A 27,185-nucleotide genomic window follows, 5' to 3' on the forward strand; every position below is an offset into this window, starting at 1 on the left:
TACAGATAAATTGTTACTTTCTTTTTCCACAGAACGAATTTGCAAAAAGTGTCAGGACAGCTGGAGACAGTTTGAGACCAAGTGTTACTACTTCTCGTCTCGCCTGCTCACCTGGAGCTCCAGCAGAGCCTGGTGCCAGACACAAGGGGGCGACCTGCTCATCATCAACAGTGAACCAGAACAGGTAATAAGAGGACAACAAGAAGGGAACATGCAACCATTCAAAAATCAGTCTCCAGACGTTGTATGATTTGAATAATCGTTTTCTGTTTGTAGAGCTTTGTTTTTGAAAGCAGTCAGGCTCTGGAGCCGAGCAGCAGCCGGCTGTGGATCGGTCTGACGGACGCAGAGGAGGAGGGAGAATGGAGCTGGGTGGACGGCAGCCCGGCAGCTTCAGGTCAACAGTAAGTCAAAGCACAGAGACGCTGGGATAACACTTATATCTTTCCAAGTTCACTGTCTATAGGGCCTATAAAACATTAGTAGTATTTTCCATGCATTAAGTAAATTGCAAAAGCAAAGAATTTTGCATAAATAAAAATGAATAAATAAATAAGAAAAAACATAAAAAATACAAAAATAAATAAATGCATATAATATAATAAATGAATAAATATATAAAGAATAAATGCAAAATTAAATCAATAAAAGTAAAAAATAATACTAAATAGATAAATAAATAAAAAGGAAAATTCAACAGAATTAATACAAAGATGAGTATTCTGTGTCACTGCATGAGTGATGTCTTGCTTTAGTGACACTATGGAATAAGACAATGTGAGGATTATGTAAATGTTAGATTTAATGATTATGTACCTGCTCCTGCAGGTACTGGCTGAGCAGACCAGGACTGGGGACGGAGCCTGATGACTGGAAGCTGGACGACCCTCTGGGAGAGGACTGTGGGCACATTGACACCAGCGAAACCGCTCTCAAGTGCTGGATGGACGGTTCCTGTAAGACACCTTATAGATGGATCTGTGAGAAGGATGTTTAAATCAACCCACAACATTTTTATTTCTAATTTCATGTTGTAAATATACTGTAGCAGTAATTTGAAGTTTTGGTGATTGTGTATATGTTTTCTTTCAAAATAAAAGAATAGTCTTCAGAGTCCAGTTTGTCTTTGCTCTAATGCAGGAAATAAAGACAATATCTGACAAGTCTTTTTTTATTTTCAAGTATAAATTTCAATAACAGACTGCATATCTTACTTCAAGTGATGATACACAACATAAAGTTGCAGCATTCATTTTGAAATGTTGATTCTTATAAAAGCAAACAAACATGAAATAAGTGCGTTTTTGTTCTTGTTAAATTTCAGATCGACACACCACGACTTAAAACAATTCAAATACTTTTAAAACTACTAATAGTGCAACTAAAAACAGATGTTTTGCTGTTGGAAGTAAGTACAGGCACACAGTTGTCTGCTGAAAAGAAATCAACATCTACTGTTCTCCATTTGATTTAGGCAATTGTGAAAAGTATGCAGATGTTTTTATGTTTTTGCATCCAACATTTTTTAGATTTTGATGGTTAGAAGCTCCAAAACATTTACACGTATCTTGAGCTTAATTACTTTTTTATTCTGTGTGTTAGGATGCAATTTTAAATCTTTAACGTGATTAAGATAATTGTTGACATGTTTAGGAAAGAAAATCACTCTTATGTGCTACCTGCAAAATGTGCTCTGTGTGATACAGGCCTAAGTCTATGGAGGACGAAACCTGCCAAAATAAAAAATAAATAAATATGTCATTAAAAGTAGCAAAAATAATATTAAAAATAAATGTAGGCATTAATCAATTGATAAAATGTGGTATAAATTGATATTTCTGTTTAAATTTGCTTTTTTATTTATTTACCTTTGTACTAATTTCCTTCTTTATCTTACTCTTGCATTTATTTGTATTCATATATTTATTTTTGTATTCATTTATTTTAAAAATTTCTGTATTAATTTATGTGTTTAAGCATTTATTTATTTATTCATATTATTATTATTTTGGCAGGTTCCGTCCTCCATATAAATCAGACTGAGAGAATATTATGTGAACTATAAATGCAAGTAAATTAATTTAATAAAGGTCAATAAAGATTAAACATGACACTTAATTTTGTTGTTATTTGATAATGGCTAATAAATAAAACAATTTATATAGGGACAAATACAAATTTACTTCAGGCAAGTAGATTTCTGACCCACACAGAAGTAAAAATATTAACATTGAATCCTGAGCAGGTATAATGTTTACCATGTTCACCATGTAGGATGATGGGAATGTCATTAGTTTTGCAGGTATTTGGTCATAAACCAAAGTATAGGGCTAATTAAGCTACATGAAACGTTAAGACATCACCAGAGTTATTTTGATTCATCCTGAGAGAAACATTAATTTCATGGCAATCCATCCAATAGTTGTCAAGACATTTCTCTCAAAACCACAAATGTCAACCTTATGGTAGTGCTAAATGAAAAGTCAGTGGATCACCAAAGTCATTAGGATTCACAGTCTTGCAGCCACGAATATCTGTACACAATTGTACACTAATCTGACGTGTGGAGTCAGTAACTACTCCTGTTTGGTCTTTCTCCTCCCGCACAGTCGAATGCAAAGGAATCGTATTGATCCCACAAAAATTGCCGTCAGCATCAACAAGACTGCTATCAAAAAGCATAAAACATCCACAGAATAGTAGGCGTACCACGGCATCTTATAAGACTCAGTGCGTAAATGTGACGCTCCTTTGTGCCTAATGACAAACTCGATCCAGTAAACGGCCGTCTCCAGAGGATGCATCGGTTTATCCCGATGGAGAGCAGAGAGACGCTTCATGTTGTTCCTGTAGGACGGATCGCGGAGAACTTCTTGTAACACTTCCAGAAAGTTCTGACGAGTGAGTTTGCTCGTATCCACCACCTTAGCGGCTCCTCGCGCCTCCACTCTCAAAACGTTCTCAAACTGGTCGAACAGAAGAGGGATGCCTACTATCGGCACTCCGTGGTAGATGGACTCGTAGATCCCATTGGTGCCACCGTGAGCCACGAAGGCTTTAATCTTTGGGTGACCCAAGAGGTCGTTCTGGGGCATCCATTTCACCAGTAGGGTGTTGTTGCCCAAATTGTTGGGGGGCTCACCAACATGCCTCCATATGACCTTCTGAGGAATTTGGGCAAAGGCAGCAGCGATTTCGGAGGTCATTTCTACAGGAAGGCCTTTGACAAGCGTGCCGAGAGACATCAGGACGACTCCGTGCTCTCCTGAACTTTGAACGAACTCCTCCAGCTCTGACGATAAAGGCTCTGAAGGCTTGCACTGAAAACCGCCAATGTAGACGATGTTCGGCATGGTGGGTCTGGGGAATTCAAAGACGAAGTCCACCCTCATGAGCCAGATGTCTGCTCCTTGTAGAAGGTGATAGAAGTTCACATCTGGACCAAAGTACCTGTCTACCAGTCTATCATAGTGAGGGCATACTACAATCTTGTCAATGCATATGTTGAGAAAATAGAACAATGCGTTCTTGACACGCTGCTCAAATGTCATCTTATCCGACGCGGCGTATCCTGAAGTTGGAACGTAGGATGTTGGCGATGGAGCCACCACGAAATGGCCCTCTCCACTGGTGATCCACCTCACGTTAAAAACAGTCGGCAGCTTAAGTTCATGAGCCACCAGAACTCCAACGGGCAACCCCGGGTCTATAAGAACCACGTCAAACTGGGTGTCACGAAGACTCTGCATCAGAGTCTTGTTCTCAAATATTTCCACCCCTAACATGCTGGCCTGTCGGTGGATGTCCGACAGCGTGAAGAGCATTTCCCAGTAGAACTTCAAGAATCCGATAACCGACCCCCCTTCTTTGTGGATCGCCAGCATCTTGACCAGGAAGGTTACGAAGAAGTCCTGCTCCTCTATGCTGATGGCTCCCGGTAAGGTGACGGTGATGGAGTGGTAATGCGGGGCGTTTTCTTTGACGTACCAGCTCGTGGCGGTGCGGACCACGGTGACCTCGTGGCCCCTAGCGTGGAGGCTCTGGATCAGCAGGTTCATGTTGACCCAGTGGCTGCCATCCACCGGGAACACCAGGATCTTTCCGCCCTCTACACTGGGGCTTGACAGGAGGGACACACTCACCACCAGAAGCAGAAAGGAAACACCTGGGATGCTCCCCATGGATTAGCCCTGAGGGAAGGAACAAATATACAAGTTTAATGTGGGTAACCACAAATTTATGATGAGGATGATCCGATCACAAGTGGACAGCTCTAAGTACAGGTTTAAACGCACTCAAGAAGCATTGAGGATGCATTGAGATCCGATCTTTCAAACCACAATCAGAGGTGGTCTGGATCACATATGATCTCATTCTTTTAGCAGAGTGTAGTGAATGTGTCCTTGGCCACATTAAGGACCGCCTACTCAACTGACGTCTGACTGGACTCTGTGCTCCAGCTGTCTCCACAGCAGCATCAATAAATAGAAACAAACAACGATCCACATGTAAACAGAGAAACACAAACAATGTAAACCTCAAACAACATATATTGCACATTACTCATATTGCACAAGAACTATCCAAAAACAGAATAAATAAAAGATAAAATAAGAATAAGAACACCATGACGCTATTGCACAACCCTCAGCCTCAAGAAACATTATTTAAAATTTAAGATTTTGATGGAGGTGCACAAACGGGTTCTTAAAACGGTTCAGTTTGCATCGAGGGGCTCTGTATCGTCTGCCAGATGGTTAAGAGCTCATACTCAGAGTGGAGGATGTGAGACGGGTCCTACAATACTCTCTGTGCTCGCCAAAGAACAGTCTACTCATATATTGACTGGAAGGAGAGGTTGTCAGTCCTCCCCCCTAACCTTCATGGCAGTCTGAACCAGACGAGCAAGCTGAGATTTCAACTGCTCAGAGAGGTTGCCGTACCACGCCGACATCCCATACCTCGGGATGCTCTCCAACACAGCCTGGTAAAATGAAAACATGATGTTGTGATCTACTCCATCCACCCTGAGTCTGCGTAAGAAAGTACAGGATTTACAGGATTACAGGATTCTTGCTGGGATTTACAGCTGAAACCAGAGGGAAACGACTACACAGAGCCTGCCCTGCAAGGAAAGCCTGAAATGTTGCTTTGACGGATCAAGGTCCAGATGATTGCATGGTGGGCTAACTAATACCTGCTGTTATGGTCTGTATAATCTCACCATCTGCATTCAGCAGAGTCTCCATTCACAACATACGCTCAAGTGTCCCGTTACCTTTCTGCATGAGAAAGTTAAAACACCAGTTGCATACTTTCTGTCCTGCACAAGTTAGTGTCTCCTCTTTTCAGTAACGCTGTGGCAGCATTTAACTGAGTTGTTGATGTATTGTAAGAGAAGAAGAAGTAGTGTTATAACTTACCTTAAATGCCTGTAACAGTTGAGAAATTAACTTTGCGCCTGCTCTGGACCAGTGAAGCCCAGCGTCTGCATGGAAGAGAATCCAAACACCAAACCTGATTACTGTGTTACATAAGGAGGAGAGGGAGTTGGGGGAGGGTGGTACAACGGATGGACTTCATTCTTGGCACGTATGTGGGTATTTTGAAGGGGAGGAGAGGCAAAGAGTTCAACCACAGAGCCCAACCTCTCTGTGCTGCACACACACACGCACGCACGCACGCACGCACGCACGCACGCACGCACACACACACACACACACACACACACACACACACACACACACACACACACACACACACACACACACACACACACACACACACACACACACACACAGAGTAACATGATACTTTACTCCCACAGTTTTTTGCTGTGACCTGCATCATCCTGCAAAACATTCACTGACAAGAAAAATATTTTGTCAAGGAGAGGGAACTTTTAACATTTGAGTACTTTCTTTTTTACCTCCACCAAGGAGGTTTTCGGTTCGGTTAAAAAAATTTTCATAAATTACTGTATTTATCAAAATATAAATAAATAATTGGTCCTTGATGTTTTTTTTGTTTTTTTTTTGAAAATTATTTTTATTCCTTTTTTTCAAACATAGCATAACAAACATAACAAAACATAACACCGGTGCCATACTACAAAAAATTATAATAATAAAATAAATACAAATTTTAAAATAAATAAAAAATAAAAATAAATAAATAAATAATAATAATAATAATAATAGTAAAACTATTTTAATGAATAAGTTCAAATTAAAGGTAATAAATACTACAATACTGTAATTCATGGTAGTAAGATAGAAACCTTAAAAAATAATATATAAATAACTGAATTAATTCATTAAAATAAATGTAAAAAAACAACAACAAAAAAAAACAACAGCACATTATTATTATTATTTTTTCCAAGGGAGCACATGAATTTACCTCATTAATCCACTGAGTAATATTAGGGGGATCCTCACGATTCCTCTTAGATGTGATACGTCTATTGGTTTTTGAATGTTCAGGAATTTTGGGAGTAATTAATTGAAGACTGAAAAAGTGGAACCGGAGACCAAGAATGACTGGAGGTTTATTTATGTCTTTGAATTCAAGGAGAATCCAGTAAGCAAATACAAGTCAACAAGTCAACAAGTCAACAAGTCAACAAGTGTACGTGCCGCTAACCCGATTCTGAGGAGCCTCTCTCTTTCTTTCTTTCTTTTTTCTTTCTTTCTTCATTTGTGACCTCAATGCAGAGACTGAGGAAAGGCCCCCACTGGCATTTTTTTTTTTTTTTTGAGAGGGCGACCTGCAGCCCCCTAGAAGGTGGCGCTAGGCGACCGCCTATATGGCATATACAGTATGCGTTAAGCCGGCCCTGCTCTGACTTCCCTGTGCGGTCTGTGAGTTTCCTAAAACAGCTGGTCACTGCAGCTTTCAGCAAATTATAATCAAACAGGAGGTTATATAGCGCTCCGCGTGTCCGTCCGTCCGTCCTCGTTTCCGGAGCAGAACTTGGAAACTATTTAACTTAGGAGCTTCAAATTTGGTGTGATGGTTAACAGTGTGGTCTCGTTGTGCCTTTTGGGGGTTAGAAGTCCAGTCCATAATGTTTCATAATAACAAGCTAGATTGTGCTCAACAGACTAATGCCATTAGTTCTAAAAGGGTGAAACCTTTGGCCCTACTTCAGGGGTCAAGCAGTGAGTGGGGTCATGTGAGCCAAGTTCACTGTTGCCTTTTGTTGCTTCTGAAGTCAACTCTTCGTATATAAGAGGAAGTCTTTGTGTCTCTCTGAGTGAAATTTACTGAAGTGCAACAGTCATAGTAAGCAGATTGAGGGGCTTTCTTCCCCGCTGACTGAAACTAACGCTTAAACTTCTGCTTTCACTTAAAGGTCGTGTGTCATTGAAAAGGAGAAGAGCTTTCAAGCCTCGCTGCATTTCTCTGTGTGAATGCATGACACACGTTTGGGCATTTCACATCTGGATTTCACCACCAACACCAACTGTCCGTTATCAACATGTCACATCGCTGCGTTCTGGCCGTGGTCGTCCTGGCCTTCGCTGCAGGGCGGTGCATGTGTGATGTTGGGGATTTCGCTCCATGCCTGCAGTTCTTCTATAAGTCTTGGCCTCCTAAAGGTCTGGCGGGGACCCCGATCTGCCAACGTCATATCAACCAGTACGTCTTCGCCACGCTGTACTGTCGACCACGCCGCTCTCCGTGGTTCTCGGCCTATTTGTACTCTGCACCAGCAGGAAAGAGACCCACTGCATCCTGGAAGTTTGAGCCACAGGTGAGCATATTTCAATTTGGTGTTGACTGTTAGTATCCCATAAAATTAGTTAAAAGTATGGAGGACGTAACCTGCCAAAATAAAAAATAAATGAATAAATAAATGACTCGATAAATAAATATGTCATTAAATGTAGCAAAAGTAATATTTTAAATAAATGTAGCGATTAATTAATTGATAAAATGTGACATAAATTGATATTTATGTTTTAATTCGCTTCTTTATTTATTTATAGTATTAATTGCCTTATTTCTTTACTCTTCTGACTAATTTTCCATTTTATTTATTTATGTATTTATTTTTATGAAATTTTCAAAGTGATTTATTTGTTTTGCCTTTATTTATTTTTTATTTATGCACTTATTTTTTTTATATTTTGGAAATCTATGTATTTATTAAAATATATATGCACTTATTGACAGCCCCCTTATTTGCATAATGAGGCAGAAACACAAAGAAATGTAAAAAGAAAAGAATACAGAAATAAATAAGTTTGGGGAAATAAATAAGGGGTGGAATGCAAAGGGAAAACCGTGCATAAATAAATTAAAAAATTAAAAAATAAATAGATAAATTCACTTAAAAATAAATAATAATAAAAAATAAGTGCAAAAATAAATAAATACAATATAAATTAAAAAATAAATGAATAAATAAAAGTAAATGTCAAAAAGAAAAAGAAAACTCCTTATGTACTGATGTTTCATTTTAGCGTCAGTTATATAATATTATCACAGTGAAAAGCTGTCGATGTCGGTGTTTACAGTAAATAACAAGAAAATGAGGAAATGAGCCGCAGTAAAGGAGAACTGACTCGTTTGTGTGTTCATGGTCTGTCAACTCTCCGGTGCAGAAGATACTGTATTATTCATATTAGCTACTAGATTTGAAAACTAATCTGGTACACTACATGACCAAACAGCACATCCATCCTCCAAACCAAGTTCCTCATCACCAAACGGGGAAAACCATTTCTTTATGGACCTGCTTTGTGCATGTTGACATAGTGAGCATATTAGCATGTAGCTCAAAGCATACAGAGTACAGAGAGCTGTTTAAATCCCTGTTTCCTTCCACCCGTCCAATGAACAGCTGGCGTACCCCGGAGCCGATGGCAACATGATCCCCTTCCCTCCGGGCCCTCTGGACCAGAACGTGGTGGACAGCCAGGCGGTGGAGCCGGACTACATTAACTCCACCTACTCTCGAGGCCACTTGAACCCCAGCCTCCACCACAAGAGCCACGAGAACCGCTCCGCCACCTTCACCCTCACTAATGTGGTTCCTCAGAAGGCGGGCTCTAATGACGGGCCCTGGGAAGACCTGGAGCAGACTGTCAACAGAACCTTGGGGGCCTACTGTCTCGGAGAGGCGTTCGTAGTGACTGGAAGCATCCCGTACCAGAACGACGAGCACTGGCTGCACAATCATCGCGTGGCGGTGCCTGAGTACATGTGGTCCGCCTACTGCTGCCCAAACTACAACGACAATCTCCCAGAAAAACTGAAGGATGCTTTTCCTACGTACGCCGCTATCGGCCGCAACGACCGCAACAGCACCGAGGAGATTGTGCCGGTTGACAAGACGGCTAAGAAACAGTTCAGAGGTTACGATGTGAGACGAATGCCACTGGAAACACTCGAGATGTATCTGAAGGACCGGTTCAGTACTGTCGTTAGTGTATTTTATGAGCAGTGCTCTGGATCAGACTGATCCTGCAGACACGAACACACACTGATTACATCGGTACATTAATTAGATCTTTGAAGTGTTGATGCTAATGTCATTTAATTAAAGCTGAATATGCATACAGTACTTTCCAAAAGTGTTACAAATGGTTTAATCTGCCACCGCTATGGTTAAGGTTTGGTTAGGTTTTGGTTAAGATTGTAAAAGAAGCCAACACTGACTGTAAAGGACTGTAAGATGTTTGTTTCAGGAAGAAAGGCAGCGCTCCAGTGGGAACAGAATCATCATGTTGGTGTATTTTATTGACAGTTAATGGACTGACAAAACTGCTGATGTGTTGCTTTTACATTTTGGGAAATGCACGTGCTAATTTTCTTGCCGAGAGTTAGACGAGAAGATTGATACCACTCTCTACTTACATGACTGGTATCAATCTTCTCGTCTAACTCTCTGCAAGAAAATGAATACGTTTACTTCCCCGAATCTCAAACTATATAGCTTCTGCTGACTGTACTCTGCAACTGGAGAGATTTTACCACAAAACAACACCAGACCTCATTATCTTCAGTCACATATGATATTGGTATCATATAAAAACTAGAAAACCTAATGAATCCATCGGTACCAACCATGTCATACCAGCTTGACGTAAAGGATGTTAAATAACGCTCTAAACTTACACTAAATTCAGGGGTCCCTTGACCTCTGACCTCCAGATCAGTGAATGTAAATGGGTTCTATGGGTACCCACGAGTCTCCCCTTTACAGACATGCCCACTTTATGATAATCACATGCAGTTTGGGGCAAGTCATAGTCAAGTCAGCACACTGACACACTGACAGCTGTTGTTGCCTGTTGGGCTGCAGTTTGCCATGTTATGATTTGAGCATATTGTTTTATGCTAAATGCAGTACCTGTGAGGGTTTCTGGATCAATATCTGTCATTGTTTTGTGTTGTTAATTGATTTACAATAATAAATATATACATATATTTGCATAAAGCAGCATATTTATCCACTCCCATGTTGATAAGAGTGTGAAATACTTGAGAAATCTCCCTTTAAGGTTCATTTTGAACAGATAAAAAATGTACAATTAATTTGTGATTAATCATGAATAACTATGGACAATCATGCAATTCAATATTTTAAATATAAATATAGTACATGCACAGTGTACATAATGTAATGCTTCCACTGCAGCGATGCACCAAATACTTTAGACCACTAGGTGGTAACCTTGTTAAATACATGCAGATGAGTGGCAGCTTCTGCAGACTGTATACTTCTACTACCACAAAGTTTCAACACCAGACCTCATTATCTTGGAAATCAATTCTTATTATTTACCAAATAATGTCAGTGATCTTTTCTTTTATGTTTAAAACAGAAAGCACACTTTAGTCTTTTTTGTATCACATTAATCTCCATCTGGTGAAGGCTTTCTGAACATATGTAGAAATGATATATGTGCATTAAATAGAACAATTAAATGACTCATTTAGACAACTTGTTCCACCAGCTGGACTCGACTGCTCTGAAGCTTTAATGTTAAACTTATTGTAAATGATCACTAAGACACAAGTTTTCTCAAATCAGACTGGATTTTATTGCATGAACAGATGGTACAGTAGCTCAGGTGTACAAAGGGCTACACATATACTGGATTATTTTGTCAACAAAGTGAATGAATCACCGCCTTATTAATGGCGTTTCTGAGTGAAGAGCTTGTCCCACAGCTCCACCTTCAGTATGGCCCTGCCCATCGGAGACATGGTAGCCTTCACGTCCAAGTTCGTGCCCTCAAACGTGAGGCCAGAGCCCTTGACCTCCTCCCTCACGAAGCCGTGCGGCTCTTTGTCGTAATACATCTCTTTGTACAGCTTCTCGTTGGTCTCTTTGCTCTGGTCGTAGATTGCCAAGGCTAACCAGTTCTTGTACATGCTATAATCGTAGGGCACGGAGAACATTATGGCTAATTTCTCTTTGGAGTTGTTGCTGCCCCTGCAGAACAGGTCGTAGGTCAGCACGCCCACCGCGCCGGTGGCTTTGGAGCTGGTCTTGCTGAAGTTGCACACCTCGGTTTTCTGTGGGCGCACGGTGGGTTGGGGTGGGCTGTGGACGTTGCCACTATCCAGGTAAATCCTATTTTTTGAAAAGGCAAAAAAGGGCATAAAAGTAAGAGCAAAAACTAAATAATAAGGTTTACATGTATTATAAGAAAGTGATTTGAATCTCATTTTATCCATGCACCCTTTTTTCAACAATACTCTCTGCAGTATTAAGAGTTGCACTTACTTGGGGTCGATCAGGCAGTAGGTGGAGGTAAGGTTGGTGATCTCAATGGTGACATTTCTACTGGATTTGAGGTTAGCAGCCAAAGCTTCTGCTGATTCACTCATTGTTGCAGGTAAAGGCTGAGACAGAGCACGATAACGTTATATTATAATGCAGTTTAACACATTTTACTGCTGTTAAAAGATGCACAGTGACTAAATCCTAAATTAAAAACAAATCTTTATCAGTTACATACAATACAGCACAGGAATAAACCAGCTTACCTGTCTGGATCACAGGTGTGTTGCTCGTTCGGGTGATCGCTCCGATCTGAAAACACTGGATTCACTCTTCTTGTTGGAGAATGTGTGACACCCAAACCATCCCCACCCACAGAACACCTACTCTACCTGTTGCTGGAAACCTTTTTGTCCACACCTTCGTCCTGAGGTATGTAGGCGTGATGACAGGGTGTAGCCGACAATAACAACTTTTCTGTGGTATTTTTTTTTTGCTTTTGTAATTATCTAACTTTACCAAAGCTTCAAGCCGGTTTGTCTGGCTTTCCAGTGTCTCCTTATGCACCACACCTTTCGTCTCTGAGTCTGTGATGTTGTTTTTACTGTCTGCATGGAGAGACGTGCAGCATCTCTGCATAGCATGCATGCTGCAGAGTCTGACTGTGTTTATATTAGGGCTGTCAATTGATTAATCGAGATTAATCGCACATTTCTTTATCTGTTTAAAGGGAGATTTGTCAAGTATTTAATACTCTTATCAACATGGGAGTGGGCAAATATGCTGCTTTATGCAAATGTATGTATATATTTATTATTGTAAATCAATTAACAACACAAAACAATGACAGATATTGTCCAGAAACCCTCACAGTTACTGCATTTAGCATAAAACAATATGCTCCAATCATAACATGGCAAACTGCAGCCCAACAGGCAACAACAGTATGTCATGGTTGAAACCGATGGATTCATTAGGTTTTCTAGTTTCATATGATGCCAGTATCTTCACTCTAGCTTTAAAACTCAGCCCGCTACAACCTAAAAATCGCAAGTTGCGTTAATGCGTTAAAGAAATTGGTGGCGCTTAAGCAAATTTGCGTTAACGTGTTATTATCACGTTAACTTTGAAAGCCCTTGTTTATTGTAATCATTTACTCAAAGTGAAGTATGATTCATGTTAAATCTGCTTGAGAGACGTAAAACTTAAAGATGACACAAAAAACTTCAAGCACAATGAATCTATTAAATTGTTTTTTATTCATTTAAAGCACCCATACATGACACGAAGGAATATCTGCTTCTCATACTTTATTCCATATCAATCACAAACAGACTTATCTGCCCATCTTGTCATACAGCTCCACTTTAATAATGGCCTTGCCCTCATCGTTCATGCAGGCCCTCACGTCCAGCATATTCCCCTTGTACACAACCCCGGAGCCGTCGGCCTCGTGTCGCACGAAGTTGGTGAAATCCTTTCCCTTGTACATGAAGTCGAACAGCTTGTCGTCGCAGGCTCGCGTGTGCTCAAATATGCCCACCCCGAGCCAGTTCTTGTAGAAATTGTAGTCGAATGGCACTGAGAACATGATGGCGATCACCTCGTTGCAGTGGCGTTTCTGCATGTGAAACAGCTCGTAGGTCAGGACGCCGACGGCGCCCGACACCGTGTTGTCATCCTTAGTGAAGGAGCACACCTCGGTCTTGGTGGTGCGCAGGGTCGGCTGCGGAGGGTTGTAGACGAAGCCGCTTTCCATGTGCACCCTGCAGGGAAGAAGAGGATCCAGAATTTAGATTATTACAAGTCCTGCGTTTAAAACCTTACTTGAGGTTGAGATAACGAAAAGGAAAAAAGGTGTGAAAGTTTTCCATAAATGTGGGAGAATTGTGACCCCGGGAGGAAACCGGGAGAGGGCGATGATAAACGGGAGTCTGCCAGGAAAATCGGGAGGGTTGGCAAGTACGATAGCTTATTCTAAACTAACGAGAAACACAACGATTCTTATTTTCAGGTGATTATACTCGAAAGAAAATGTACTATATCATATTCAATAGATCCCCCTAAATGCTACACACTGTTCCTTTAATGTATTCTGGTCCCTATAGTTTAGTTCCCAACATAGGGGTCGAGCCCCTCCAAAGGGACACGAGATAAATCTGAGGTGACGTGAGAAAATAAAAAGTTCTGCTGCACAAATCTGTTTTAATTTTTTTTTACTTTTCTCTACTTTCTCATGTTTTTATTACATTTTATTTTACATATTTGGACCTGAAACTTTTATTAAATAAATGTGAAATGAAGTATGAAGTAGAATACAATAGAAATACTCATACTCAAAATCATCCTGGTGTAAATGTACTTTCATGCATAAATGGATTCAAGCAGAGTGAGTTGCTGTAAAATGGGACGCCTGTAAACTCCAGTGGGTGTCGGTCCTCCTCAAACTAATTTAATGTCTTTCTAATATGCCTAAATGCTTAAAAACTATTATATTCTTTATTTATTTATTATTATTATCAACACATAAGCCGAGGTTTTGTAACAGCAATAACATTGTTAAAATGGGGCTGCACATTCAGCCTCGAGAGTTTCCTACAGACACTCAACAGACTTTTCAGTGTCCCACATTTCAAACATGACAGAACTGATATGTCTACCATTTCCTTTATGAGTAGTACTGGGTATCACAATCTATTCCAGAAACTTTAAATGCAAAATCTGTCCCACATTAGAGGCTAATCCACCCTACATGTCAGGTATTTAAATCATCGCTGTCGTTATTGGTTCAATCATGCACAAAAGAGAAAATCAGAGTTTCTTACTTTGGGTTGACGAGACAGAAGACGGAGCTGACATTGGTGAGCTCCATGGTGCAGTTGCGGTTGGTGGTGAGGGTGTGGGAGTGGGCTTCTGCAGTGTTATGCATGGCTGCTGGAGACGGCTGAATGAAAAAGAAATGAATTTGTTAAAATAGATTTTATTTAGAAACACTTTTTAGAGGCAAACAATCATTCTAAACACACAAAAATGAAGTACGATGCATCAGGACACCAGTACGAAAGTACTAAATGCATCTCTACTGAGCAGTATTACAGAATATTATTACTAATGATACAACGAAACATTTTGTTTTCCAACAATTTGGTGAATATTGCATAATTATCTCAAAGTAAATGTACTTACTTTACTTTATGTCACACGCACAGGATGGCAGGTTGTCTTCTGAAAACAGGTTGGAGTTAGTTTTGGGGACAAGTACGAAGTCACACCCTCCCGGTCACACCTCACACAGCGAGAGCTTTCAGTGGGAGTGTCTGTGCTCACATGTAATCTCAATTATGTGTGATAGTTTAAACTCTCTAAACAGCATGTAGCGACGGTGAAATAGACTAAAGTATATAGAGACATTAGGTGATGTGTTTCATGTGATTTAAAAGACTCAGTACTGATAATCTGTTTGGCACAAGATGGAAAAACGTTCAACAGATGAGCTCTGAGTGGCTGATCAGGTGAAATACCTGAAAGTCTGGAAAGATTTAAAGAGTAAAGAGTGGCCGCCCCAACCGTCCGAGAGTATCTGATGATGATGATGATGACTCATGTTAGATGAAGAACTGGTTCCTATGAAAGACTGCATACTGGCGGTTGACAATAAATGATGGTTTCTAGTTATTATCCTACATGTTGTTGTTTTTTATGACATCTCATGTGCCAAAGAGTCGATGAATGAGCCCAACGTGAAGCAACAGACGTCTCATTGTCTTTAAGTGTTTTGTGTTTGAGGAACCTGTTGGACTGCACGGAGGTGATGGAGAATATTTGAACGAGTCGTCAGTCCGTTGAAGGGAACAGCAAATAGTCAGACAGTCACATACACACGGGTGGATCACAGGTCCAGGGGTCAAAGGGGTCAAAGGGGTCAGGGGGCAAGACAGCCACAAAATACCTCAGAAATACCACAAAAATACCTCAGAGATACAAAATGAGCCCAAAGAAATGCAAAATGAGCACAAATTGATCTTAAAGAGACTCAAAATTACCACAAAGTGATGCAAAATGAGCACAGAGATGCAAAATGAGCATAAAAAGATGCAAAATAATCACAAAGAGACGCAAAATGAGCATAAAAAGATGCGAAATGAGCACAAAGAGACGCAATTTGCGCACAAAGCAATGCAAAATGAGCACAAATTGATCAAAATGTGCAGACACAATACGAGGACAAAATGACGTAAAATGTGCACAAAGTGACGCAAAATAAACACAAAGCGATGTAAAATGAGCACAAAATGAGCACAAAGTGACACAAAATGAGCACAAAGAGATGCAACACGCCCAAAAAGAGATGCAGAATGAGCACTAAGGGACGCAAAACGACCACAAAGTGATGCAAAATGAGCACAAAGTGAGTCAAAAGGAGTACAAAGTGACGCAAAATAAACACAAAGCGATGTAAAATGAGCACAAAATGAGTACAAAGTGAGGTGAAATGAGCACAGAGTGACATTAAATGAGCACAGTGACACAAAATGAGAACAAAGTGATGCAAAATGATGCAACACGCCCAAAAAGAGATGCAATATTAGCACAAAATGTGCACAAAGTGACGCAAAATGACCACAGTGAGAAAATGAGCACAAAATGAGCGCAAAGAGACACAAGGATGTGAGCACTTCTTCCACAACTGCAGACACACTTATTCTCAGTGAATGTCAAAGAGATCATGGAGATGGTAAAACGACTGGGAATCAAACCCTCTTACTGGTTTACAACCACTGCATCACAGCACCAACCAGCACGCATGATTTAAAAGAACACAAAACACATCCACAAAAGTCCATTTCATAACAGAAGAGCATGTTTGAAATGTTAAAAAGTGGTCAGTAGTAATTGCTGATGATTCATTAAAGGAGTTCAGTTCATTCTCAACTTAAACAACCTGATGAGTGATGATGTCACTTACATGACCTGGAGACTCACATCTGGAGAGGACTCACACTGATCCCTGCAGGATGATTTTATTAAATATGAATCAATGAGAAATCACCCATTAAAGCTGTGCTGGTAGCCTTTGAATTCCACACATCTTGAAGCACATCTTGGATTTTTTTATTTTAATTTAAACAGCTTCTGCCTCCATCAGGTGACAAACAGAAGTAAAGTGTAAGAAACCACTTTACACACATTTTCAGTCCTGCAGGATAATCAAGTCATCATCTGTGTCACCTGTTTAACTTTTACTACAACAGCACCACCTTGTGGTCAAAACAAAACAGCCAGGGGAATTAATAAAGATCAATTTGCAGTAATATACATTTTAAATAAAAGTAAAAAGAAATGTGTAAAGAAAAGAATATAGAAATAAATAAGTTTGGGGAAACAAATAAGGGGCGGAATGCAAAGGGAAAATCTTGCATGAAAAAATAAATAAATAAATGTATAAATACATAAATAAATATATGCATTTTAAAATAAATATAAAATAAATTAAAAACAGAGAAAAAATAAATAAATAAAAAATAAATGCATAACTAAATAAACAAATAAAAATAAATGCAAAATAAATCAATTTATTTTGAATGAAAATAAATGCTTAAATAAATACAAAATAAATTAATGAATAAAGGAATTACTTCATAAATAAATGTCATTAAATGTAGCATAAATAATATTAAAAATAATAAATGTAGCCATTAATTAATATATTTGTGTTAATTCCCTTATTTATTTACTCTTCTTCTTGATCCCTTTACTTTTATTAATTTTTAAATGAATTTATTTCTTTTTGCACTTATTTTTTATTTATGCATTTCACCCCTTATTTATTTCCCCAAACTTATTTCTTTCTGTGTTCTTTTTTTCACACATTTCTTTTTACATTTCTTAATGCATTTCTGCCTCATTATTCTGTCACTCAATTTAAATACAAAAAAAATGCAAAAATAAATAAATAATACATTTAAAAAGAAATATAAATTAATACATAGATAAATAATAGGGAAAATTAAACAGAAGAATAAAAAAGGGAATTTATTAATTAATCAATTAATTAATGGCTACATTTATTTTTAATATTATTTTTTGCTACATTTAATGACATATTTGTTTATTTATCGAGTCATTCATTTATTCATTTATTTTTTATTTTAGCAGGTTCCGTCCTCCATATTCTCCAGCTGATCCACAAGGTTTTTTAAGTAGTTTATTTTTCTTAAGAAGTAGGAGAATTTTCTCAACACATAAAGAAACACTTTTTATTTACAAGAGCAAGACATTCAAGTGTGGCATTGAACGGAAATGTTTTCCATTAAAACAGTCGGTCTGTTACTGCTATTACACTCTGTCTTTGTATTTTTACAACACAATAAAAGCAACACTTCAGGCTATAAAAATACTGTAATGAGAGTATTATTAGGCACCCAGAGCCATTACATGCAGCTGGAGGAAGATAATTATAGGCTATGTCATCATTGGTGTGAAGCTTTCATCTTGATTTATATTTACAGTTAGTTTATTCGTATATTTCTGCTCAGATATTTGTACAACTTCACTCATGCGACTGTTTAACAGATATTTCCAATGTGGTCTTTGGTGTAAAACAACAAACAACATATAAAAGTACAAAATGATGCAATATCAACATAAACAATTCAGTAGTTTTTAAAACGTATGGTTAGCTAAATAGCATAAAATAAAAATAAAATCCAGAACATGCAGTAAACAATGTGGTTTTACTAAGTAAGCGTAAGCATGAATCAAAGGTTGGAAGTTTCTGTAATAAATTGCTGGACTTCTTTATTTAGAAATGACCTCAAAAATGTAGAAAAAGGGGTAATAATAATATGAACAAAAACATCTCTGCAAATTATGAAAAAATCTACAAAAGATAATCTAAAAAAATATAAAAATAAATCACTCTTTAAAAGATAGAAATAATTAGCTCGCCATTAAGTGCAGTAAGAGCAACTTTATACTTACAAAACACCCTGACACATTGTATGTATTGAAATTAAATTTCAGTATTAAAAAAAAACAAAGCTTAAAAAATATATTAAAGGACCATAACAGGTTTTTTTTTTGCATGTTTGAGCTGTTTAACTACAAATCATGTGCATTTTACATTATTGCTGACCACTTTTAAATACATGTTGTGAAGTCAGATAGTTTGTATTTGTTACTATTGAAAGAAATGAATGGAAACTGGAAAAATATATCCCAAAATGTAAAACAAAGCAGCGTGCATGTTTGCAGAATTTAACTGTGATGTAAAATAGACATGATTTATAGCAAATGGGCTAAAACATGCATATCACTGATCCTTCAACGGTAACGCTGGAGATTTTAAACAAATCCCACGAAAGGACCCAAACCAACAACGTGTTAGTCCGTCTTTTAATACTTTATAACGTCTTTGCCCTCTCTGTGGCTCTCAGCTCCAAGAACATTGCTTCTTACTACTCATAAATATATAGTTTCATTATTAATAAAGACTCAGTATTTTCCTAAAACAGCTGGTCACTGTAGTTTTTACCAAACTTTACTCAAACAGGAGGAAATACTGCATTTGTTGGGGACTACTTTCAGCTGCGGATGAATCTACATTTGCTAACGTAACTATGCCAAATTAGAGTTTCAGAAACTTTGTTTCCCGCCCTCTGGTGACTTTTAAAGACTGAAAATAACAAAATAATAAGTACACTGCAGCAGCATTTTTATGTTAAATAGACCTACTTAAAAAATAAAACTGAGTAATTTGCCCATCTTGTGTGAACTTGTGTGAATCTCTGGCGCATAAACAAATCTGTCTGGTTAATAGCTTGACACCATAAAGACCCTCAATTATATCTATTTTAGGACATGGCAGGGGAACAAATCATAGATCAGCGTTTTTGGATTAGAAGTTTGGAGACATGCTTCAACTTCTTCTGCTTACTGAACTCACTGGGAGCGTGAGCAGCGCCTGACGGTTGCCTCGCTGAACTGCTGCGTGACTCACGCGTCGGTTGTTCACACCAACTGCGTTACTGCTGCTGCTGCCGTCAGCCCTTTCTTTCTACATAGAGTTTGCCTTTCATAATGGCCATTTCATTTCATTATAAATGTCATTTATATTTACTTTAGACAGAAAAAGGTTAAGAAACATGTGGTAATTTGTAAATTATAGTAACAATCCACAGTTAAAACCCAGTACTGTGTTCATTCATGGAGCCGTGCAAGTCACTGCATGTTCTACAACATCTACGACATCAAAACTGTAGTAATGTAGCTGGTACGATGTCAATATACAGTCAAACGATCACTTTCACTGTCTGTTGTTGCTGTGAATCATCAGGCGCTGCTGACTCGCCCAGTGTGTCTGGACCGTTGCCGTCTATGAGCGATACGGGGTTGTTTTCCCCCAAAAAGGGGGTTGGGTCATGAGAGCCTACTCTGGAGGGAGGGGCGCTAGGAATAAACATAACAAACGTTATGTGTTTTAAATCAAAAAGGTATTAGTGTGGATGTAGTCTAAGTACAGCCTCACATAGCTTAGTCTTGACAATGGAGCTGTATTGCACACAGGAATAAGATATATCAGGCTTTAGATATACTGATGATGTTTGTTAGTGGATGAATTCATCGTTGGTTTTTGCCTTTTCATGGGATGTTTAAGAAAAATGTAAAATATTGCAGCTTTATCCTTTAAGGCCACCAAGGAAACGAGCAAAACAGCAGCAGCCTCACTTCTGAGGAAACATGGAGCCGGCAGCAATGGACGGCAGCCCCGTCTTCTCCTCTATCCACCGGTTGTAATTGGTCACTCGGGTGTAAACGCCGGGTCGATTCTCCTTCGCGCAGCCGTCGCCCCAGCTGATGACTCCGAACAGGAAGAGCCTGCTGCCGACCTCGCACACCAGAGGGCCTCCCGAGTCGCCCTGTGAGAAGAGAAGAGAGAGAGACGAGCAGCATTAAAAGGAAATCAACCACAAGTGATCCGTGAATCGAGTCTGGACTCGTCGTGAATACCTCGCAGGCATCCTGGCTCCAGTCGGGACGACCGGCGCAAAACATGTTATCACTGATCATGTTTGCATAATAGTCCTCGTGTTGACACACATCGTCGGCGAGGAGGTTCACCTGAGCCTCTCTGAGGAACTGCGACTTGTACCACAAACCTGGAGAGAAGAAACGCTGTTAAAATACTGTACAACTCATCACGGTGTGTAAAACACATAATGACAGGTACAAACACACTAATTACCTTCACTTAGGTACTATTACAGAGCAGTTTTACACCACATTTATCTGATGGTTGGAGTTACAACTGCAGATTTTACTTCATAAAGTTGATAAAGGAAGTTTGATTTTGATGTAATAAAGGTCCAAGTTCTGGCTTGTTGGATCTTTCAACTGCATCTCACGGTCTTCACGTGGCTCAGGTGTCATATATGACATCTTATTAGATGTGATCCGTGATCTTGCTTCAGTAAATAGAGCTGAAGAAGACTGTGAGATGCAGCTGAAAGCTCACATGAGATAAAACTGAAAGAGTGAAATATGGCTGTTGGTAGCCGAGTGGTTACAGCCAGGGCTGTCAATCGATTCAAATACTTAATCGTGATTCATTGCATGATCGTCCACTAAGTGCAAGTGGACATGTCTGTAAAGGGGAGACTCGTGGGTACCCATAGAACCCATTTACATTCACACATCTGGAGGTCAGAGGTCAAGGGACCCCTTTGAAAATGACCATGCCAGTTTTTCCTCGCCAATATTTAGCGTAAGTTTGGAACGTTATTTACAACAATCTAGTATGACATGGTTGGTACCAATGGATTATTTAGGTTTTCTAGTTTCATATGATACCAGTATCTTCATTCTAGCTTTTAAACTGAGTCCGCTACATGTACGCTACACGTGTTACCATGTAAAATCATAATAATTGCTTCTGAAGTTGTTGCAACAACGTGAGGAAGACCCTTTGGTTTTGGCCCCTCAATACCAATGGTTTAGTAAAACTATCACGTTTGGGTGTGATGCAATCTAACGCCGTATGTCCACCTCACAGTCAGACAGGACAACAGTATTCAGAGGTCGTTCCTCACCGTATTTCTCTTTCCCATATCCAGCGATCTCACAGGTGACTCCAGGCTGGAGGCTTTGCTGAGCCGGCGGCAGACAGACGGTCTTCACCGAGTCACTCTCCTCTGCACACTTCCCATGTTTGGCCCTCAGCTTCAGCAGAGCTGCACGACATTTATCAAAGAATTACTGCTTTTATTACATCACATCATCAATACTGAAGCATCTAAAGACGTGTTCATACTCATAGATGTACAGTATATAAGTAGACACCGCATGTGATACGTCAGCCATATTGGGGAGGTCAGGACTGGCCTGTAAACACATACAAGTGAACGGGGGAGCTGCTGTTTTTCTGGATAAAAAGCACCATAATGTTTAGTCATTTTTATATTCCAAAGGTTTATGATCTACGAGGAGTAGAAAGAGAAAAACAGCAGCTCCCCCGTTCACTTGTATGTGTTTACAGGCCAGTCCTGACCTCCCCAATATGGCGGCGACGTTGATGTACAATCCAAAGGCGAATCTATGTATATATATCTACGTTCATACCGATGTCGTTGTTGAAGTCCCCATCACTGTTGTCAAACCCGGCATGCATGATGATCTCTTCCACCCTGAATGTTTGCTCCACAGTCGGGTCGGTCTCATTCATGACATTTTTCCCCAGGATGACGGAGAAGCGACGTTGCTTGGCGTGGGAGCTAGAAACACAAAATTCACAAGAGAAGTCCAGTCACTCATCATTTCTAAGCACCTGCCGTGGTTTCAGTAAGTGACGTCACTTCCTACCCGTCGGGGAAGCAGTGGGCAGCTGTGAGGACCCAGCAGGCTGAGATCAGACTGCCCCCGCAGCGGAAAACCCTCTCCTTGGATTTGCTGCGCCAAAATATGGCAGCGACCCAAGGGTGGGATTCCACAGTGGCAACTGTTCCACCCACGATCTTCATCAGCTTCCTCCTGGAGCGCTGGCCACATGACGACTCTGCAGCTGGATGGGGGGGTGACACAAAGTTCAAAAACCGCTGAGGGGAAACAGCACGAACATGTGAAACAGTGAGTTCAGTAAGACAGGAAGTTACCTGGCTCTGGCTCCGTGGGTGCAGGTGGTGCAGGTGAGGGTGGGGCTGGAACTACAAGATTAGAGAGTGTTTAACACGGATGAATCATGTAATTTGGTTTGGATTGTATTGGAAGACTGTCAAAAGAGAGAATCCACTTACACAACTCAATACCACAACGTGGAATACTACAATACTCCCAAACCAGCTGCTGGTTTTTCCACACGTGACACCACGGACGCCGTTTGTAGTGAATATTCCTGTAAAACACATCAAATCCATCCAACAGTAAAGATATTAATTGTATGTTTTTGACTTTCTATTCCAGCACTTTGGATCTGAAATGAAACAAGATTCCAAATTTGGAACAATTTCCAAATTATCCTCCTAAAGCCCTCGGAAAAAACGCCTAAAACAACCACTCAATATGAATCAGGACCGGCTCCTCAACCATGAGGCTTAGATGTATATATGTGGTCTCTTTTGAAAGGTAAGAAGCTAAGGAATATGAATGAACTGTAAGTAAACCTATTTATATAACCATTCCAGAGTAAATGGAGATGCAATAAAGGAAAAACTAAGATTTCCATCCTCGCCTAGTATAAAATCTAAACGTCAAAGGCAATATCACCATTATAGCAAAGATCCCATGTATAATGATGCAACAGAATTAATTCTACGACACCTTACTACAACTGGGACTGTAAATTTGATGAAAATACACTAAAATACACCATTTATGATACAATTAATACAGATATACTCAGGCGATTAATAGCAAATTAATCACACATTTTTTATCCATTCAAAATGTACCTTAAAGGGAGATTTGTCAAGTATTTAATACTCTTATCAACATGGGAGTGGACAAATATGCTGCTTTATGCAAATGTATGTATATATTTATTATTGTAAATCAAGTAACAACACAAAACAATGACAGATATTGTCCAGAAACCCTCACAGGTACTGCATTTAGCATAAAACAATATGCTCCAATCATAACATGGCAAACTGCAGCCCAACAGGCAACAACAGCTGTCAGTGTGTCAGTGTGCTGACTTGACTATGACTTGCCACAAACTGCATGTGATGATCATAAAATGGGCATGTCTGTAAAAGGGAGACTCGTGGGTACCCATAGAACCCATTTACATTCACATATCTGGAGGTCAGAGGTCAAGGGACCCCTTTGAAAATGACCATGACAGTTTTTCCTCGCCAAAATGTAGCGTGAGTTTGGAGCATTATTTTGCCTCCTTTGCGACAAGCTAGTATGACATGATTGGTACCGATGGATTCATTAGGTTTTTTAGTTTCATATGATACCAGTATCTTCACTGTAACCTTAAAATTGTAAGTTGCGTTAATGCGTTAAAGAAATTAATAGTGTTAAAACATCGTGTTAATTATGACAGCCCTTACAAATACTTGACAAATCTCTCTTTAAGGTACATTTGAACAGTTAAAAAATGTGGGATTAACTTGCTTTGTGACTTGAGTCTGACTTGAGTCCACACCTCTGATTTACAGGCTGTATATATTATATATCTGGAGTTCTTGGCAGCCTACCTGCAGTAGTTGTGCCTCCCTGAGCGGACATCAGTAGACATGTACAGCGCCCTGGTGTCTGAATCCCACTTCTCACATGTTCGTCCACTCTCTGATTTAGACGCTCTGCCTCTGTAGTACAGTCCCACGCCGTCGTAGCACTGAGCTCCTTTCACTAAAGGACACAGTTCGTTAAAAATGTGGAAGAAGATGAATGCCAATTGGTTTGTTGGTTCAGCTTCTTACCTGTTTCACAGTGTCTGCCCTCAAAACCATCAGCACACAGACAGAACATGTGTTCACCCGAAGTCAGGGATGGGACCGAGCTGCCTCCATTCAGACAGATCCCTCCTGCACAACATGGGAAATGACACACTTCAGTACAGCCTGATGTTCATGTGTAATACCAGAGAGCATTGGCGAATGTGGAGTTTCTCACCTGAACTTTCAAAGGAGGAGGAGAACGAAGACGAAGAGGACGAAGAGGACGAAGAAGACGAGGAGGAGGAAGAGAAACCAGAAAATCTCTGCCTTCTTTTTCCTCTCAATAAGCCCTAAAAGTGCAAAAAAAGTCTGTAAATAAATGCAACATTTCAGTTCAAGTGAGATAAAAAATGTCCTTACTGCTTCAGTTGTTGTCAGAGCTGCCAGGATGCATATTAAAACACCAAAGTTCTTCATCGTGTCGTCTCGCTGCACAGATTGAAATCCAAACAGCATGCCTGCAGAGAGCTGTCTGGGAACCTCCTCAGGGGTTTCTCTGTTTTGTTGGTGGTGTTTAGGGTGGGAGGGAGAGTCCTGATTGGCTGAGGAGCTCTTCGACAGGCTGGCCCACTTGATGAGGTGTGAAGAAATAGCTGCTTGCAGGGCGAGTGGATGAGTAAATGCTGTTAATCCACATCTGTAATTCCCAGGAAGCATTGCGATAACTTTGGTATGTCGGAAGCTGAGCTGTCCGATTGGACATGCAGCTGTTGATGTGGTGAATTTAACACATTAACGTGAATACGGATCAATATTAATGGATCAATGAATCATGTTTATGACTGTGTGGATACCATAAAGCTGCAGGATGTTGGTGTCCACACCCTGTGACACCTCAGAGTCTCACCAGTGACACCACAACAACACCAGTTGGGTAACGGGTTGACTACTATATGTACTAATAATGACCACATGAAGAAGAAACGGTTTCAGTCCTTTAAGGGTGTGTCTTTAACGTAAAGTCCCTCTAGTATAAAAAAAACAATGAGGTGGCACCATGTCACATCTCGGAAAAACACAATATGTTCAGCTTTGAAAGCTTCATGACCTATTATTTTTAGGACTGTCAAAGTTAATGTGATAATAACGCGTTACGCCACTAATTTCTTTAACACATTAACACAAATTGCAAAGTTTTAAAACTAGAAAAACTAATGAATCCATTGCTACCAACCATGTCATACTAGCTTGTCACGAAGGAGGTTAAATAACGCTCCAAACTTGCGCTAAATTTCGGCGAGGACAAACTGTCATGGCCATTTTCAAAGGGGTCCCTTGACCTCTGACCTCCAGATATGAGAATGAAAATGGGTTCCATTTCTAAGGAATTTTTAATCTATTTATATATCTATTTAAATTCTATCTATTTTTACATGTGTGTATTTATTTATGCATGATTTTCCCTTTGTATTTCACCACTTATTTATTTCGACAAACGTGGAATATGTCTGTATTCTTTTCTTTATACTTTTTTTTTACACATTTCTTTTTACATTTCATAATGCATTTTTTGCCTCATTAGGCAAAATGAGGGGGCTGTCACTCTGATGTCACCAATAAATAAATAAAAAGTAAATGCCAAAATAAATAAAAAATAAATGCAACAATAAATAAATGCAAAAATTTATAAAAATAAAAACAGAAATAAATAAAAGGGAAAATTAAACAGAAGAGTAAATAAATAAGGTAATTAATACAAAGATAAATAAATGAAGCAAATTAAAACAGATATATCAATTAATGTCACATTTCATCGATTAATTAATAGCTACATTTATTTTCAAAATTATTTTGCTGCATTTAATGACATATTTATTTATTTATTTATCGAGTCATTTACTTATATATTCATTTATTTTTTATTTTACTATGCATGCTGTTCATTTCGTACTTTCAAAGTCATATTTTCTTCAATGAGAAGTTAGTGTAATCTTTGTTTTTGCTTGGAAACATGACTAAACATGATAGGCTACATTTTAACTTAATTAAAATATTAATTAATAATTAATTAATTTATTTATTTATTTATTTATTTATTATTTAATTAATTAAATTAATATTAAATTAGTCTGTTGATGGGTCCATCCACTGTCCACTGTCTCATTTATATATTGGAAAATTAACTATTAACTTAATCTAATGTTGATGACATGATGTAATGTGATGATGATGAGGAGGAGGAGGAGGAGGAGGATGATGGAGATGAAGATGTGAGTGTTTCAGTCTTTATAACTATGTCTGGATCACATTGTCTTACATGTAAATGAAGGAACTTTATCTGATGAGTAACATGAATAACATGAATGAAGGTCAATATGTACTTTAGGAACCCGGAAGTTGAAACTCTGGATCCTGGTTGATTTGTGCTGCATTTATGGACCGTAGGAATTATGCCTTTCTCTTGAGCAGACATAGAAACATAACAAAGACAGAGTTTGTTTAACGCAAATACAATGTGTAACATAAGTATACGTCATTCTCACTGAGGCAGTAACATAATT

At 39.2% G+C, this 27,185-nt stretch overlaps 5 protein-coding genes and 1 long non-coding RNA gene across 10 annotated transcripts; 2 read left to right on the plus strand and 4 right to left on the minus strand.

The window, feature by feature from the left end:
* The first annotated feature begins 256 nt into the window (after positions 1–256).
* Positions 257–1,163, plus strand: LOC119479040. Its single transcript, XR_005204587.1, has 2 exons — positions 257–404; positions 829–1,163. It is a non-coding gene; the product is annotated as an uncharacterized LOC119479040 (long non-coding RNA).
* Positions 1,164–1,165: 2 nt separating this feature from the next.
* Positions 1,166–5,554, minus strand: LOC119479009 (UDP-glucuronosyltransferase 2A3-like). The gene is made up of 2 exons (XM_037754173.1): positions 5,424–5,554; positions 1,166–4,190 (listed from the first exon to the last, which is right to left on the minus strand). Exon 2 carries the CDS (start codon positions 4,179–4,181, stop codon positions 2,577–2,579), a length of 1,605 nt encoding a protein of 534 aa, XP_037610101.1. The 5' UTR covers positions 4,182–4,190; positions 5,424–5,554; the 3' UTR covers positions 1,166–2,576.
* Positions 4,485–10,149, plus strand: LOC119479029 (endonuclease domain-containing 1 protein-like). 3 transcript variants are annotated; one of them, XM_037754213.1, is made up of 3 exons: positions 4,485–5,208; positions 7,358–7,759; positions 8,852–10,149. In XM_037754213.1, the coding sequence occupies exons 2-3, from the start codon at positions 7,484–7,486 to the stop codon at positions 9,470–9,472; spliced, it is 897 nt and encodes a 298-aa protein (XP_037610141.1). In that variant the 5' UTR covers positions 4,485–5,208; positions 7,358–7,483; the 3' UTR covers positions 9,473–10,149. The 3 variants fall into 3 exon arrangements, with proteins under 3 accessions (XP_037610141.1, XP_037610142.1, XP_037610143.1); XM_037754214.1 differs by having other exon boundaries at positions 4,485–5,181; XM_037754215.1 differs by lacking the exon at positions 4,485–5,208 and having other exon boundaries at positions 7,079–7,759.
* An 884-nt stretch (positions 10,150–11,033) lies between these two features.
* LOC119479033 (DELTA-sagatoxin-Srs1a-like) lies at positions 11,034–12,167 on the minus strand. Its single transcript, XM_037754220.1, has 3 exons — positions 12,010–12,167; positions 11,747–11,865; positions 11,034–11,593 (listed from the first exon to the last, which is right to left on the minus strand). The coding sequence occupies exons 2-3, from the start codon at positions 11,848–11,850 to the stop codon at positions 11,152–11,154; spliced, it is 546 nt and encodes a 181-aa protein (XP_037610148.1). The 5' UTR covers positions 11,851–11,865; positions 12,010–12,167; the 3' UTR covers positions 11,034–11,151.
* An 819-nt stretch (positions 12,168–12,986) lies between these two features.
* LOC119479034 (DELTA-stichotoxin-Hmg2b-like) lies at positions 12,987–16,933 on the minus strand. Of its 3 annotated transcripts, none has more exons than XM_037754222.1 (4): positions 16,710–16,933; positions 14,930–14,965; positions 14,569–14,687; positions 12,987–13,509 (listed from the first exon to the last, which is right to left on the minus strand). In XM_037754222.1, the coding sequence occupies exons 3-4, from the start codon at positions 14,670–14,672 to the stop codon at positions 13,080–13,082; spliced, it is 534 nt and encodes a 177-aa protein (XP_037610150.1). In that variant the 5' UTR covers positions 14,673–14,687; positions 14,930–14,965; positions 16,710–16,933; the 3' UTR covers positions 12,987–13,079. The 3 variants fall into 3 exon arrangements, with proteins under 3 accessions (XP_037610150.1, XP_037610149.1, XP_037610151.1); XM_037754221.1 differs by having other exon boundaries at positions 14,930–14,968; positions 16,710–16,932; XM_037754223.1 differs by having other exon boundaries at positions 14,930–14,968; positions 16,794–16,897.
* Positions 16,934–17,978: 1,045 nt separating this feature from the next.
* LOC119479014 (urokinase-type plasminogen activator-like) lies at positions 17,979–25,237 on the minus strand. Its single transcript, XM_037754177.1, has 11 exons — positions 25,045–25,237; positions 24,860–24,974; positions 24,667–24,771; positions 24,442–24,595; positions 23,032–23,129; positions 22,891–22,941; positions 22,601–22,799; positions 22,361–22,512; positions 21,832–21,972; positions 20,753–20,901; positions 17,979–20,661 (listed from the first exon to the last, which is right to left on the minus strand). The coding sequence occupies exons 1-11, from the start codon at positions 25,138–25,140 to the stop codon at positions 20,467–20,469; spliced, it is 1,455 nt and encodes a 484-aa protein (XP_037610105.1). The 5' UTR covers positions 25,141–25,237; the 3' UTR covers positions 17,979–20,466.
* Positions 25,238–27,185: the final 1,948 nt, after the last annotated feature.

The sequence above is a fragment of the Sebastes umbrosus genome, chromosome 20 (assembly GCF_015220745.1).
Source record: "Sebastes umbrosus isolate fSebUmb1 chromosome 20, fSebUmb1.pri, whole genome shotgun sequence".
In the NCBI taxonomy this organism is placed as follows: domain Eukaryota; kingdom Metazoa; phylum Chordata; class Actinopteri; order Perciformes; family Sebastidae; genus Sebastes; species Sebastes umbrosus.